Here is a 14,278-nt window from a genome sequence, read left to right as displayed (position 1 = left end):
AGGGAAAAGGAGTCTAATTGTAGGATTTAGAGAGTTCTTCTCTTCCTAGACTAGAGTCCTGTATCTCCTCTGCTCTAACGAAAATGGCAGGATGCCCTGGGTTACCCAGTGAATACAAATCTCTCTCTCAGATCAGCAGCCATGCAACATCCCACAGTTTCTGTTCCCCTCCCACCCATCCCCAGAGGTTTATTCTGCAGCAGTTGAGGAGGAGACAGAGTTCACTTTGGCCCATCTCAGGCCAAAGCAGCTGATTTCCCTGCATTAGCACACACCAGTCCCTGTAGAGGAGACAGACAGGAGTTTGTTGCTGCTCATCTCCTTCCTTTTGCTGTGACATAAGTTCTTGGGATCCCCTTACACACCATCAGCTCCCCTTCTACTCAGGCTGAGGCTGAATATGGCAGAAAAAGCAAGAATCAAAGCTGAGGAGGGATTTTCACTTTATTGATAGTCACTAAACACTATCCCAACAGAACCCTTCAGCTCTTGCCATGCCCTGATCTGCCTTCGTACTGGCATTTCTCTATTTAACTCCCTTTCCAGCAGAGACTGGAAACAAACATATTAGCACTAGTATGTGTGTTTTAATGCCAAATGTACATGAGTGAAAGAAAAGAAAATGTCAGCTACTTAACGAACTAATGAAACTTCTCGCAGCAACAAACATACACCTGTGATGCTGATGGGATTTCGTTTTAAAACCCGCAAAATTATTCCGTGAAATGCAGTCAGTAAAGCTGCGTCTCTCACTCTGTGCAGCTCTGCTCCCTCCTGCTGGCCACATGTGCACGTACTTGTGCCTGAAACCGGGGAAACCCAACTGCAGGAGATCTGAATATTCATTTAACCACACAGCGCTCCATCAGAGCTCTTTGCAGGTTCCCTGCTCAAAGTGACGCATGTTTTGGGGTAACCGCTGTTACTGAACAGACCACAAAGGAAAATACTGAGTTTGCATCTTGGGAGTCACAGGGCACTGAGAATCCGGACACCTGTGCTGAGGGTTGGATTTGGTCATCAGAGCAAGATTATTCCTGTGCTAATCTGAGGGTGCGAGGGAAACAGTGATTTGGGGAGGATACGATACTTTTTATAGCTGTCACATTTTTTGCAGCACAGTGTTTGTGGGTCCTGACATGGACAATCAGAGATGTGGCGGCTGAGGTTCTGTAGTTGAAATGCTTTTCCTCTCCTTTTGAAACCCAAATCCCCCTCCAACAGTCTTAGAGTAACGAATCTGGAAATATTAGTTTGCCTCAGCAGGCAAAGCCTCTGGTAGCCAGCGGTGCTGTGTGACCGCTGTGTCACTTGCCACCTCTGTCACTGAGTGTAAAGACAGCGTAAAAACCAGGTGCTTTTGAAAGCTCCCCCAGTCTCTGCTGATGTTCAAAATCTGTCTCATGTGCACCCTGAAAATACACATGGAGACAGGACAAGCAGATCTCAGGAAGGTCTGGCCCTGCAGGCCGGACATCCCCAGTCCCACATCACCATCTGATGCCATCGCACAGCCTTCTGATGTCACAGAGCGTTTCCAGGATGATCCCCGGCTGTCCCCAGGGTCCCCTGGTCGCTGCCACCACAACCTCTCTTGCCACATCTCTGGCAGCCCTCACTGGCAACCTCTCTTGCCACATCTCTGGCTGCTCTCACTGCTCGCCACGCTCTGTGCCGCAGAGACGAAGCAGACGCAGACGTTGTCGTCCTCATCCCTTTCGACGGCCGCGGCTGAGACAGGTGAAGTGCGGAGACTCCTGCTTCCCTGCCATAGCTCTGCAGCAGCCATGAGCTCCATTGTGCACCTTGGGACTTCATCCCCAGGCCCTGAACAAATCCAGTGGCGGGGAATGCACAACTGCTCTGGGCAAGGGGTCTCGACACCCTCATCGTAAAATCTGTTATCAAGAGTTCTGGTGTTCTCTGGTGAGACAGGACTTGCACTGCACAAGACCAAGATGTCACCAATGGGTGACTGAGATCGTCTAAAGAGCCACTGTCAAAGATATTAGCAAAAGTGCTTTTAATATGATGTCGGAAAAATGCAACTGAACCAAGTTCCGTGGCAAGGTTCACTAGTAACGTACAGCAAAATCATTTGAACAGTGATTCAAAACTACTGAGGCACAAACCAAAGTACCAAGGCACAATTCTGCTTTTTCCTCAGGCTTTCAAAGCATCTCCCAGCATGGACGGAGCTTTCGTGGGCACTTGGAGACCTCATCGCCCACGGGGCCTCATCTCGGCCCAGTTCACCAGCCCTGGACCCAAATACTCAGTCCAGGGGACAACGGGTAAGACAAGGATCAGAGCGGTGCGTGGCACGGTGAGCACACCCGTCAAAATCGGCTACAAACCTGCTTCCCTTTTCTTCCTAGGTTACATCAACCACAACCCCACCAAAGTCAAAGCCCCTGCGTACACCTGCAGAGGGGCAAAAGCTCCTGCGGAAGGCGGCTGCTCCCCAGGCCCTCGCTATTACGTGGAGCCCTCCATGACCAGGACTGGGAAGTACGTGGCTCCAGCCTACGCCATCACTGGACTTCCCAGGATAAAGACGGAGATCACACCTGGACCCAGTGAGTAACATTCCTCCAGCTCTTTGTTCAGACAAGGCAAATACGTTTTCACATTTCCCTGCCATAGTGGTGCAAAGGATAGATGGCTACAAAGGATAGATGGGTACAAAAGATAGATGGGTACAAAAGATAGATGGATACAAAAGATAGATGGCTACAAAAGGCTCAGCTCACCCTTTCAATGAGCTGTCGATGTTTTCTGGCAGCTGGCACTTCTGCAGCTGTTAGGGAGAGCAGCTCTTGGTGAAATTGCCTCCCTGGATTGAGAAAAACGCCAGAACTTCACCGCTTTTGTGCTGTTGTCCTCTGCCCTAGGCGATTACAGCCCGGAGAAGTCCAACCGACACATCTTTAAGTGCCCGCCTGAGCCATCCATGGCCTTCCGGAACAGGGGAGTCAAAACCGACTTCACTCCAGGTACGTGACCACAGGGAGATGGAAACCCTTGTGGCTGGGGAGGCCTCTGGTGACAATCTGCTGCTCAGCTTTTCAACCAGAGTCAATGAGGAAAGGGAGCAGATATCCTTCGTGCTGCCCTGAGCAGGCTTTGCAGGGTGCCTGTCTCTGCCCCAGAGGTTTCTTCTCTTCCCGTTCCTCTTGCAGGTCCCGGCACCTACACCTTGCCCAGGGTGCTGGGCCCCAACACGGCGCACACGCCTGCCAGCCCGTGCTACTCCATGAAGAGCAGGAGTCAGCGGGATCGCTACGATGCTGATCTCGCCAAGGTGAGAGTCACATCCGGGGGCCGCAAAAACACACAAAGAGAAAAATCGCTGCCCACACCTCCACCAACCTGCACTAGAAGGGCTGTGTGGTTCCCAAATCCTTTGCCCAGCTCGCTGAACTGGCGCATCTTGTGCTAGGAATGGGTAAGAACAAACACCAACGATTTTCACCCAGCAGCTCCCCTGACTCTCTTACAGACCCCAGGCCCTGCGGCACTCCCAAAGATCCAGCTGGACGTTTTCAAAACCAGAGCTCCCGGGTACACCATGGGAACCCGAACTCAGCTCCGAGACAAGACGGTCAAACCGGGGCCGGCGGATTACCGCACGGGAAGGGTAAGGCAGCCGCCTTCTGCTCCTGCGCGGCTTTGCCAAAGCATCTCCCCTTCCGCTGGGGCTGCCTTGAGAGGCACAGTGTCCTGCTGCAGTGACAAGCTGCAGGACAGCCCTCCTGTCCCTTCCCTTGTCCCCAGCCCAGCAGAGGGAAGGCAAGGAACACTGCTTTACCTCACAAGGGACAAGCAGACACAGGTCCCAGCCTTCCTAATGCTGGATAGACGAATTAGGAGGCGACAGGAATCCAGCAAAGTCTGGCTGGAGCTCAACGTCCTCTGGACTCAGGCCCAGCTTTTCACACCAGCTGTGATGAGCTTTTCTGTCTGTTAACTGCTGAAATCTAGACTTTTCTTTTACTGTCCTCAAAAACAAACTCAGTGGATGCCTTTTACCTGCTGCTAAACTGGTTTTCTCTTTTGCTTACATACGTCCCTCATAACGAGAAGGAAATCCAATGAATCACAGCCTCAGGACATCTCGACTGCTCTGCTCATACTTGAGGTTTCCAACAAGCGTGCTGCACGAGTAGGTGCAGCGAGCTGGAGGCTGCAAGGCACACGTACAGCGATGTGCGAGGAGGAGCTGCCAGTGCCCATCGGCACCCTTGTTCCGGCAGACGGCCGTCGCTGAGGACAAGTCTGCTGGGTCAGGACACTGAACTGCGCTGCACCCACAGCCAGCCCTGACCAAACAGAGACACAGAGAGATGCAGAGTGACTCTCCAGAAATGGCACTGGGCTCGGGGCCACGGGCAGGGCAACAGGCACCCAGACAAGCGATGACAAGGGCCCATGGTCACCATTTCCTCCTTTACTCCTACCAGGTGGAGCTGATCAAGCCCCAGTCGCCTGCAGCCACGTTTGGACTGCGCCATTCCGTGTACACCACTCCCCTGATCCTCGACGTTTGAGATGTGTTGAATAAAACAACGTGTTGCTCAGAGAGGTTTTCTCTTCACCTTGAGACAAGGGGAGGGGTTTCTGTGGGTGAGGAAGAGCTGCTTGCTCTGTTTAACCCTACAAGCAGCAAAAACCCTACAAGATTCAGACTGGAGAGCAGTCCGAAGTGGAAGCAACAGCTCTAACTGCACATTTTCTCCTGATTGCCCTAACACAACCAAATGAGGACCCTGCTTGCTCACTTCACCCTGGACGTGTCTTGTTCTTCCTCTGACACCTGCTGCACACCTGGCTGAGGACAGATACAATCCACACAGTGCGACTGGAGCTGAACGCTGCACCCCAAAACCAGCCGGGTCCTTCCCTGCACGCTCTCAGCAGAGAGCAGAGCATCCTGGGGACAGCTCAGGAAAAATAATCACTAATTCCTGTTTGAAAAGGCAAAAAGTAGTGATACAGCAAGGATTTCTCCTGGGTGATACGGGATATTTTTTATAGGTTTGCTGTGATGTGTCTTGGAGGCTCAATTACATAGTTATGACTTTGGACAGTAACACTTTGGTTTTGGTCACTAGTGCTATGTCATTGTAGGACATTCTTTGACCAGAGACACGTTTCAGGTGTCAGACCAGGGCTGCCCAAAGCACTCTTGCTCTGAACCAGCTCGTACAAGCCTGCATGTTTGCAATCATTAGAGCTTTATCCTGGGATATGCGATGGGGGACACAGAGAAGTGTCTGCAGGGGAAATTGGCGGTTTGTACATTGGAGACTTTGTTCCAGCCCCAGCAAACGTCAAGTGCCAGCAAACTCTGTGCAAACCATGCACAGGCACAACCTGGAAACACACACACGACCTGGAAACACACACACGACCTGGAAACACACACACATGACCTGGAAACACGGGCACGACCTGGGAGCACAGGCAGCAGGAGCCCGAGACAGCTCCAGTTCATCTCCTCTGCCAGTGTCCAGCTGCAAACTCAAGACACTGGAGAACATCCGCTGCCTCAGGCAGCCCTGCGGTAGAGACACCTCACCTGAGGTTCACACGCCTTGGCTTCCCATGTTTCAAACTCCTGAGATTAATAGGAAATGTTTAAATGTTTTTATTTATATGTTTAAGATTTAGAGGTATTCTGATGATCAGGAAGAAAAAAGAATTACAAATTGGAAAAGGATTCCTGCAGGCTGCCTTTGCAGAGAAAGCACAAAGGCCAGTCAAGCCTGGATGAACTACCCTGTGTCCTGAGAACCTCATGTCCGTCTGTCCAGCCCTCCAGGGATGGTGACTCCAGCACTGCCCTGGGCAGCCTGTTCCAATGCCCCACAGCCCTTTGGGCAAGAAATTGTTCCCCACATCCAACCTCAACCTCCCCTGGCGCATCTTGAGGCCGTTTCCTCTTGTCCTGACGCTTGTTCCTTGGGAAAAGTGACAAATTCATTGAATGTTTCCAGCTGATGTCATTACCACCTTGCAAAAAACTTTCTTTTCGGAGTAGCAGGGATGAAGTGGATCTATACCATGACACTGATCTATACCACACTATGCTGCCCTGCTTGCTAAGGCCTTTGTGTCACTGGATCTGGTATTGTCAGACTTAAGTCCTGACCTACCAACACAAGAAAAGAGCAATTTAAGGATGCCAGAGCAATGAAGACATTTGTGTACAATGGGACATTCCACTCTATGGCTCGAACATGACCTAAGGAGCATCACTTCCTAAGAGTTTTACTCCATTTGAAATATGGCATCTATAAATCTATATGATGCTGAAACCAGACATGAAGAAAGGAAAACTCATGACTACTGTAAAGCCCATTTAATAAAACTGCCCAGATTTAAGATCACAGATGTATTCCAAATATCTCATCGCCACCATTGCGCTTGCAGGCTCTTGTCCTGCTCAGGGACTCCAACCATTCCATCCTCTGCACAGCTTTTGAGACCATGGAATATCCCTGGGAGGTGAAAATTTGGGCGCGAGTCGACATTGTGAGCTGGCAGCTCAGAAGGCCCATGGTGTCCTGGGCTGCAGCTTGGGCTGTGAGGTCACAGAGCCGCTCTGTGTCACACCCTGGTGTGTAGTGCTGTGCACGGACACCGCTCCGGCAGTGCTGGCAGCGGCAGCAGCGGCGGCAGCAGCATCTGCAGCGGCAGCAGCATTTGCAGCGGCAGCAGCTGAAGCAGAAGCGCCAGCATTTGCAGCAGCGGCGGCAGTGGCCAAAGCAGCAGCAGCATTGGCAGTAGCAGCATTTGCTGCAGCAGCTGCAGTGGCCACAGAAGCAGCAGCAGCATTAGTGGCAGAGCTAGTGGCAGTGCCACAATGCAGGGGTGGGGGGCCATAACCCCCTCGCTCCTCTTTATCCTCCTCCTCCTGGCTCTGCAAGCCCGGGAGGTCGAGGCAGCGCCGTATGGAGAACGGGGAACTCGTGGGCGGGCAGGTGGGGATGGGCACCCAGCCCAGAGATCTACCAGTAAGAAATCCCCGAGGATCCGTGTGTTTGTCCATCCAGCCCTTGAGGGGTGTTACATGCGGCCTGGAAACAGTATTCTGAGAGCTGCCAGGTGCCAGTGAACAGGTCACCCCCACCCCTCTGCAGCTTTGGGAACCTCCACCCACGTCTGGGTCCCACATCATTACCTGACCTCCCCTCCAGTCACCACAGGTCACTGAGAAAGAAGCAGATGACAAGATCTAATGGAATGTGCTTGATTCCAGATGTGCCTGTAGACGATGGCCTTGCGACTCCTCAGCCGGCTCTTGTCTGGGAGCATCACGGCGATCCCTCAGGTCTGTTGTTGAACGAGTGAGCATTTAGGGTTTAATATTCTGAAGATGTCCATTGAAATATTTCCTGGGAGTTTCTCTGTTGTGTCTGTCTGCAGACACGGCTGGACGCAATGGAAATCCAGGGTACCAGCTGGCTCCCAGGGCTGACACTCGGGGCGGTCTCATGGGTAGGTTGTGGCTTTTAACTTCCTTGGGGAGCTGCCAGCTCAAAGCTGTTCAGTGATGACGGGATCACAGTGTGTGATGGAAACTTCTCGTGGGTGTTCAGGTGCTGGTGTGAACACCGGGAGGGCTTTTCCAGCCTCGCAGCTCACTCGGCATCGCGAGGCTGAGTGCTCGGCCTTGGCTGACTTCACGGGCTGAGCACTCGTGTTCAGTATTTTATTTCTCAGGAATTTAACTTTCTACTTTCTGTTAAGGTCCTCAAAGAACAAGGCCTAAGGTATTAAGACGAAAACCTTCCCAGCACAAATCAGTCCTCAACCAAGTCCTGGAGGAACTGGACAAAGTAGAGCATGGTGGGTATATATCGCTCTAGAGCAGAAGACTTGGGAAGTGGAGGTTTAGATACACGTGCTCCTCAGAAGGGCGCTTTCCCTGACTAAATTCACACCCTCAAATGCTCTGGCTTTGTTTCTGAGTGTTATCAATGTATTCTGAGAAATATTGCCTCCTGAAGATATTGGTTCTTGAAGAGGTTACTTCTCATTAAACTGATTCCATTTCTTTCTAAAGACCTGAGCCATGACACTGGGGAGACCGTGGCGATGCAGAAAAGAGGCGACCAGGTAGTGCCGATCTACGATGAAGGGACTTGGACAGTGAAATCACGAGGCATGCCAGGTAATTGCTGTCCTTTGGTCATCCACTGTCATGAACCAAAACCCCTGTGTCTGCAGGCTCTTCAGCAGCCAAACTCTTGCCTTGAGTGCCCCCCCAGGCACAAGGGAGGGGTCCCTCCTGTGCACTGAGGTCCAAAGGGATGCACTGAGAGTTCGCGCACGGTTTAGGGGGAACCTGCCCCGAACTCCTGCATCCTCTGCTGAGGCTTTACCTTTCTGTGATTCTTGGCAGAGCTGCCCAACCCCGGGGAAGCCCGCCAGGCTGGAATCAACGGCCTCCTTGACAAGATTCCAGGTACGGAGCAGCCTTGCAGGGCCAGAAGTGGGAGACAAGGCCTGAAGGCTGGGGGCATGCAAGCAGTGCCCGTGCTGGAGCAAAGGCAAAGAGGGGAGCGGGGTTCAGGTGTCTCCCCATGGGCCGGACTCTGTCCTCCTGGGGTGTGGGTTCCCCGGGGAGGGAGAGCTGGGGGTGGCATTCCCTGACACAGGGATGGTTTTTGTCTGTCTCGCTCCAAGGGACAGTTGATCAAACTGCTGTCAGACTTCGTGTGCAGAAAACACTAAAGTACAGAATTGTTCATCCAGGTTGGAGCACCAAGAATAAGAACAATACCACTGACACCGCGACCTACAAGAACCACTGCTTAGAAGCCGTCGTGGGGGTCTTGGGCTCCATCCTGTTTGGGATAGTGCTGTTTTGTGCATGCTGGCTGTGCAAGAGGAGAATACAAAAGTGAGTTGTTGAGCAGGGGGTGTTGCCAAACTCCTGTATCAGATGGCGGCCATTAGCCATGAAACATTTAGAGCCAGGGTATTCTGAAGTGCCCGCTTAGTTACTGTCCAAACTCCACTGAGGTTCCTGCTGAAGGATGGTTTAACTGACCGCTCAGCTCCTGGCTGGTCTTTAACAAAACCTGCTCCTGCTGTTCCAAGTGTTAGTTAAAAGTGGCTCTGCCCAACAAGAGCTGACCCAGCAACAGACGTAGGCAGAGCAAGGCCAGGAAGAAGAATGAGGGATGATGTTGCCATTGAAAGCGAGAAGCGCAATAGTGACGTGTTCCTACGAGCAGAAATCACCCTGTTGGGTCCTGCTGTAAATCCCAGGTGTTCACCTCGGCCAGGGTGTCCCTGCAGCTCCAACTGCAGCTCCCCCGTGCAGCCGGGTGCCCGCACCCCACGGGTCGCCCAGCGCTGCCCCGCAGCCTCGCACCCCCCGGCACCACGGCCACGGCGGGGCCTCAGCAGCCTCTTCTCTCCGCAGGCGCCGCGAAGCCAAGGCCAAGGCATCTGGGAACGCGGCATAACAATAAACACAGTTGAGCAGCACTATTGTCTGGAACTCACCAGTTCTGCGCCGAACTTCATGTCAGGGCACGCAGGGAGGTGGATGCCGCGGTGCCAGCGGGCAGGGAGCTGGGCGGGGGACGCTCCGTCGGGCTGGGGCGTCACAGCTTCCCTGGTGGGACCGGCCTGCGGAGCTGGGCCAGGAGACTACTGCTGAACCACATGCTGCTGAACACGGGCCACGATTTCTTTGTATGAGCTGCCATTTCTTTCTGACAGTAATTGCAATGTATGGAGCAAGAGACCTGAGAAATTGCCTTTCTTAGATTCCAGACCAATAGATACATATGAGTGTGAAACATTTAAACTAAACTCATGAAGGAATCCTAAATTATGTTTATATCACGGGCCATGCTAATTTCTGCAGGCCTGGAGGGAGCATCTTCAATGCTTTATTCAGCCTTATTCATTAACTGAAACATTTTCATTGAAATAAAGTTGCATCAAAATAAAGTCGTTTCCTGTCAGTCTGCTGATTTTCTTAATTTCTCAACACTATTATGTTTCATTGAAACAAAGATGCCTTGTTACCTTTCCTTCAAAGGATATAATTTCTCAGAGACTCGTCATGTTAATTTGATGCTATTTACTACTATATGTTATTATTTGGTCTCGACATACGTCAAATGCCGTGTGTCAGAGTGCTGTAATATTGGTCCCACAGGAAAGTGGAGCTTTTTGTATCTGCATAGTTGGTGCTTAAATACAATACATTTCAGAATAAGGATCAAAATGAGTTTCTGAGCATTGAGTGGTCTGTCAGAAGGAAATCCCATATTCCAGCACTAACCAACGAAGCAAAGTGTCTGCTGCTTACAGACCACGGGAATTTAATTGTCATATCACATTCTGGCAGGTTTCTTGCACTGACGGGGCTCTCATGACATTTCACAATGATAACAATTATTCAGATTTCAATGGATTCAAATTTAGACTGCCGAGGAAGAGAAGGGGACTCAAAAAGAGATTGCTGAGCAGAGACGTGGCAGCAAAGACTCCGGTGAACCTGAAGAGACGGCAATACTGGGACTCTCAAACTCTCCATGTCTGCACATAGATAGATAGATATTCTTAACAGCGCAGAAATGTGGAGCTGCTCACCTTGCAAGAAAAGATCCTGCTCAACAAGGAGGAGGCCCAAGCTTTACCAGTAAACACAACTCCCATGATCTACAAACATCACTTCAGAAACTCGGGCTGCCTGGAAAAACTGCTCTTCACCCTTCCTCGTTTAATTGAAACTGTCCTTTCAATTGCAAAGGCCACCCATTAGCATTACAAAGTCACAGGACTTTCTCCTCAGTTCTGCTGCGCTGCTTTTCTCACATTCAGGATGCTGAGACAGCCTGATCTCTGAGGGAATTTTGTTTTGTTTTAAGCAGAAGAAGAGATATTCTCATTCGAGACACCAACAAGACGCCTAACAAGAGTCTTTTGCGAACAAAAATACTTAAAGTACTGTAAGCGAATGAAGCGGAACGCGACAAGTGCGGGGCTGGCCCTGCGGGTCCCTGCGGCGCAGCAGCCCCGGCCCCGCCGCCGCCTCAGCCGCCTCTTCCCGCCCTTTGTCCCGCCCCTTTTTCTCCCCTCAGGGCCCGGCGGCCCCTCAGCGTCTCCCGCCGCCGCTGCCCCTGCCCTGCGCCGCGCTGGCGGGACTGCGAACGGGGACTTTATACCGCAAAAACACTCTTCTCTAAATAATGTGTGTTGACAAGTCATTCTGGAACCTTTTCAGTGATTCTCTGCCACAGTTCGCACACAAAAGGAAACTGACCAACGGGACACAAAAGCCCAAGCATTCATGACCCTCCCTAACTCAACAAGCACGGCTTTCCAGAAGAATTGACATCACGGAAAATAAGTTTAGGTAAGATGAAATATTATTCTTATCACTTAGAGTAACAGACACCCACAGGATTGAATTGCCTGTTTATTGTAAAACAATTTCTGGGGGCAATGTTGTATGGGGCACCTGTACTTTGGCGCTCTATGGCTGCATGGTACCTTAGAGCACATTTTGGGAGGTACAAGGGCTTTTATTGGATAAAATCCCACCCATGTCAACCCCCAACAGCCCGGCTGCCTACGTCTTTACCCTGGAGTTCATCGAGCTGTTTCTTCCCTCTGCTTTTTCTTTGTTAGAGGATGAGATTTTCCAAGCAGCAGGACTGTTGTTCTGAACAGTAACGTTGCCTGGGAATTGGCCACGGGGACGGTTTTCCCTGAGCAGGTTTAGGTTGGCAGGTTGCTCTCTTTAGCCTCCCGGCACCTGGACTCCCTCAGGAACATCTGCCGCAGGAGCTGAATTCAGCGCTTGCCAAGGGCCCCAGAGTCACCCAGGGGATGAAAAGCCCACACTAAATACACTGCTGAGGAAAACACCAAACACCGAGTCACCATCCAGACACAGGAACATGCACAGCAACCCAGGGGCCAAGGCACTCATCGTGCTGCATTCTGTGCTTTGATGTTCAGGGTCTGAAGGGTCAAATACAACCGACACGTGTGATCACATTCGTCCTGGGCCAGAGAGTTGTCCCTGACCTCAGGATTTATGGACCTGACATCTTCAACACCTGCAGAGAGTCCACAACCGTACTGGCTTCTCCAGCTCCTGGTGAGTACAAGCAAATGAATTATCTCTGTAACTAACCGGTATGAACCGGAGCCTTACTGCAGGCTGATTGTCTGCAAACCCTGTATGACAAAGATGCTCTACAGATCAGGTGTAGGCTTTTGCATTTGGACACAGCAGCATTTCAGCCCCTCACGTTCGCTCTGCTTTCACCATTTCCTTGGTACCTGAGATGGCGCAATTTGCTTAGAACAGGAGTGCAATGTGCCCGGTATTAAGGGCTGCCAAAGAGCACACAGATCATTTAACACCTTATCTCATGGTGTTTGCTTTTCTTGCTTTGTAAAGAACTCCAACCCATCCACAGCAAAGGAGCCTGCACTAGACTCCATGTCCTGAACCTTGTGCAGCTGAACTACTGCCGTGCCACCATCAAGGTCTGAAAATCTCACCTTTCTGGAACCACGTACAGATGCCCGATCGCTGCTGCACAAAGCCAACCCCCATGCTGTTCTTCCCTGACATCTCCTCTGCCAGGAGTTCCCTTCCTGATGATTCTAATGCTGAAACAGGTCAACTGTTGACCACAACTTTCAATAAAGCGCCTTAGCATGGATTAACTCTGGCTACTTTCTCATTGCTGTACCCTCCGTCATCTATGAGCACATCCAGATAAATACTTTGATTGTATGTACCTGTCGAGGGTTAAGATTGCAGGGTGACAATAAAACCCTGGCAGATTTATTGTTAACCCCCTCTTCCCCCAACACTTCCACTTCCCCCTCCCTCTCCCCCCTTTCCACTAAGGACAGGCAATTGGGAGGAAAAGAAGGACAGAGTGAAGAGAGTTGGAAAAAATTAAAGATGTTTTACTAATGCTACTAATAAGAATAGAGAAAATAATACAAAATATACAAAACCAATCTTGAAAGTCTCAGCAACTGCAGAGCCGGCACCCAAAGTCCTGGATTAGACTCTGCAGCCAATCGGAGCTGGATTCAGTCTCTCACTGGCCTCATTTCGCAGGGACGACTAGCAGGGTCCTCCCCTAATGTCGGCCATAAGCAGAAGGGAAAAGGGAAAAAGGGAAAAGCACACGAGATCCTCGTGATCTCCCACTTTTATATGAAGTATTCACGTGAATGGAATGTTATACACAGTTGGTCAGTTTCTTGCTCACTTGTTTCTAGTCGCCCCTCTCGCGAGATGTCCCGTCTGTGCTTATCAATAAGTTTGCATTCCATTGCTAGGTTTACCAAAACATGTGTCTGGTTCTCCAGGAAAATGCAGTTAATATTAAGGTTTTAGATGACAGGCAAAATTCACTGAAAGAGAAACTTTTTTTTAAGACAACCAGGACAGTACCCCTGACCTTGACACAGGGCACAACCACAGAGGTGAGCGAGCATCACAGAGTGGCCATCACAAAGAAGGTCTGCGGAGTTCAGACCTTGCTCAGGGAAAAGGAGTCTAAATGTAGGATTTAGAGAGTTCTTCTGTTCCTAGACTAGAGTCCTGTATCTCCTCTGCTCTAACGAAAATGGCAGGATGCCCTGGGTTACCCAGTGAATACAAATCTCTCTCTCAGAACACCAGCCATGCAACATCCCGCAGTTTCTGTTCCCCTCCCACCCATCCCCAGAGGTTCATTCTGCAGCAGTTGGGGAGGAGACAGAGTTCACTTTGGCCCATCTCAGGCCAAAGCAGCTGATTTCCCTGCATTAGCACACACCAGTCCCTGTAGAGGAGACAGACGGGAGTTTGTTGCTGCTCATCTCCTTCCTTTTGCTGTGACACAAGTTCTTGGGATCCCCTTACACACCACCAGCTCCCCTTCTACTCAGGCTGAGGCTGAATATGGCAGAAAAAGCAAGATTCAGAGCTGAGGAGGGATTTTCACTTTATTGATAGTCATTAAACACTATCCCAACAGAACCCTTCAGCTCTTGTCATGCCCTGATCTGCCTTGGTATTGGCATTTCTCTATTTAACTCCCTTTCCAGCAGAGACTGGAAACATAATTTCAGCACTAGTATGTGTGTTTTAATGCCAAATGTACATCAGTGAAAGAAAAGAAAATGTCAGCTACTTAACGAAATAATGAAACTTCTCGCAGCAACAAATATACACCTGTGATGCTGATGGGATTTATTTTTAAAACCCGCAAAATTATTCCGTGAA

At 50.6% G+C, this 14,278-nt stretch overlaps 1 protein-coding gene and 1 long non-coding RNA gene across 2 annotated transcripts; both read left to right on the top strand.

Annotated features, from left to right (window-relative positions):
• The first annotated feature begins 2,155 nt into the window (after positions 1-2,155).
• On the top strand, positions 2,156-4,550 carry LOC135576383 (ciliary microtubule associated protein 1A-like). Its single transcript, XM_065041225.1, has 6 exons — positions 2,156-2,294; positions 2,379-2,579; positions 2,895-2,996; positions 3,183-3,304; positions 3,503-3,640; positions 4,464-4,550. Exons 1-6 carry the CDS (start codon positions 2,189-2,191, stop codon positions 4,548-4,550), a joined length of 756 nt encoding a protein of 251 aa, XP_064897297.1. The 5' UTR covers positions 2,156-2,188.
• A 6,175-nt stretch (positions 4,551-10,725) lies between these two features.
• LOC135576374 (uncharacterized) lies at positions 10,726-12,703 on the top strand. Its single transcript, XR_010468075.1, has 3 exons — positions 10,726-11,389; positions 11,998-12,139; positions 12,446-12,703. It is a non-coding gene; the product is annotated as an uncharacterized LOC135576374 (long non-coding RNA).
• The last annotated feature ends 1,575 nt before the right edge of the window (positions 12,704-14,278 follow it).

The sequence above is a fragment of the Columba livia genome, chromosome 25 (genome assembly GCF_036013475.1).
Source record: "Columba livia isolate bColLiv1 breed racing homer chromosome 25, bColLiv1.pat.W.v2, whole genome shotgun sequence".
Lineage (NCBI taxonomy): Eukaryota > Metazoa > Chordata > Aves > Columbiformes > Columbidae > Columba > Columba livia.
Note: the sequence above shows the minus strand (reverse complement) of the source record. Positions and strands in the feature narration are given on the sequence as shown.

Bases quoted from the DNA above. Each gene is read 5' to 3' on its own strand.
- LOC135576383 (XM_065041225.1), top strand. From the start codon at position 2,189: ATGGACGGAGCTTTCGTGGGCACTTGGAGACCTCATCGCCCACGGGGC. The intron at 2,580-2,894 runs GTGAGTAACATT...CCTCTGCCCTAG, and splicing joins GGAGATCACACCTGGACCCA to GCGATTACAGCCCGGAGAAG. The intron at 3,641-4,463 runs GTAAGGCAGCCG...TACTCCTACCAG, and splicing joins CGGATTACCGCACGGGAAGG to GTGGAGCTGATCAAGCCCCA.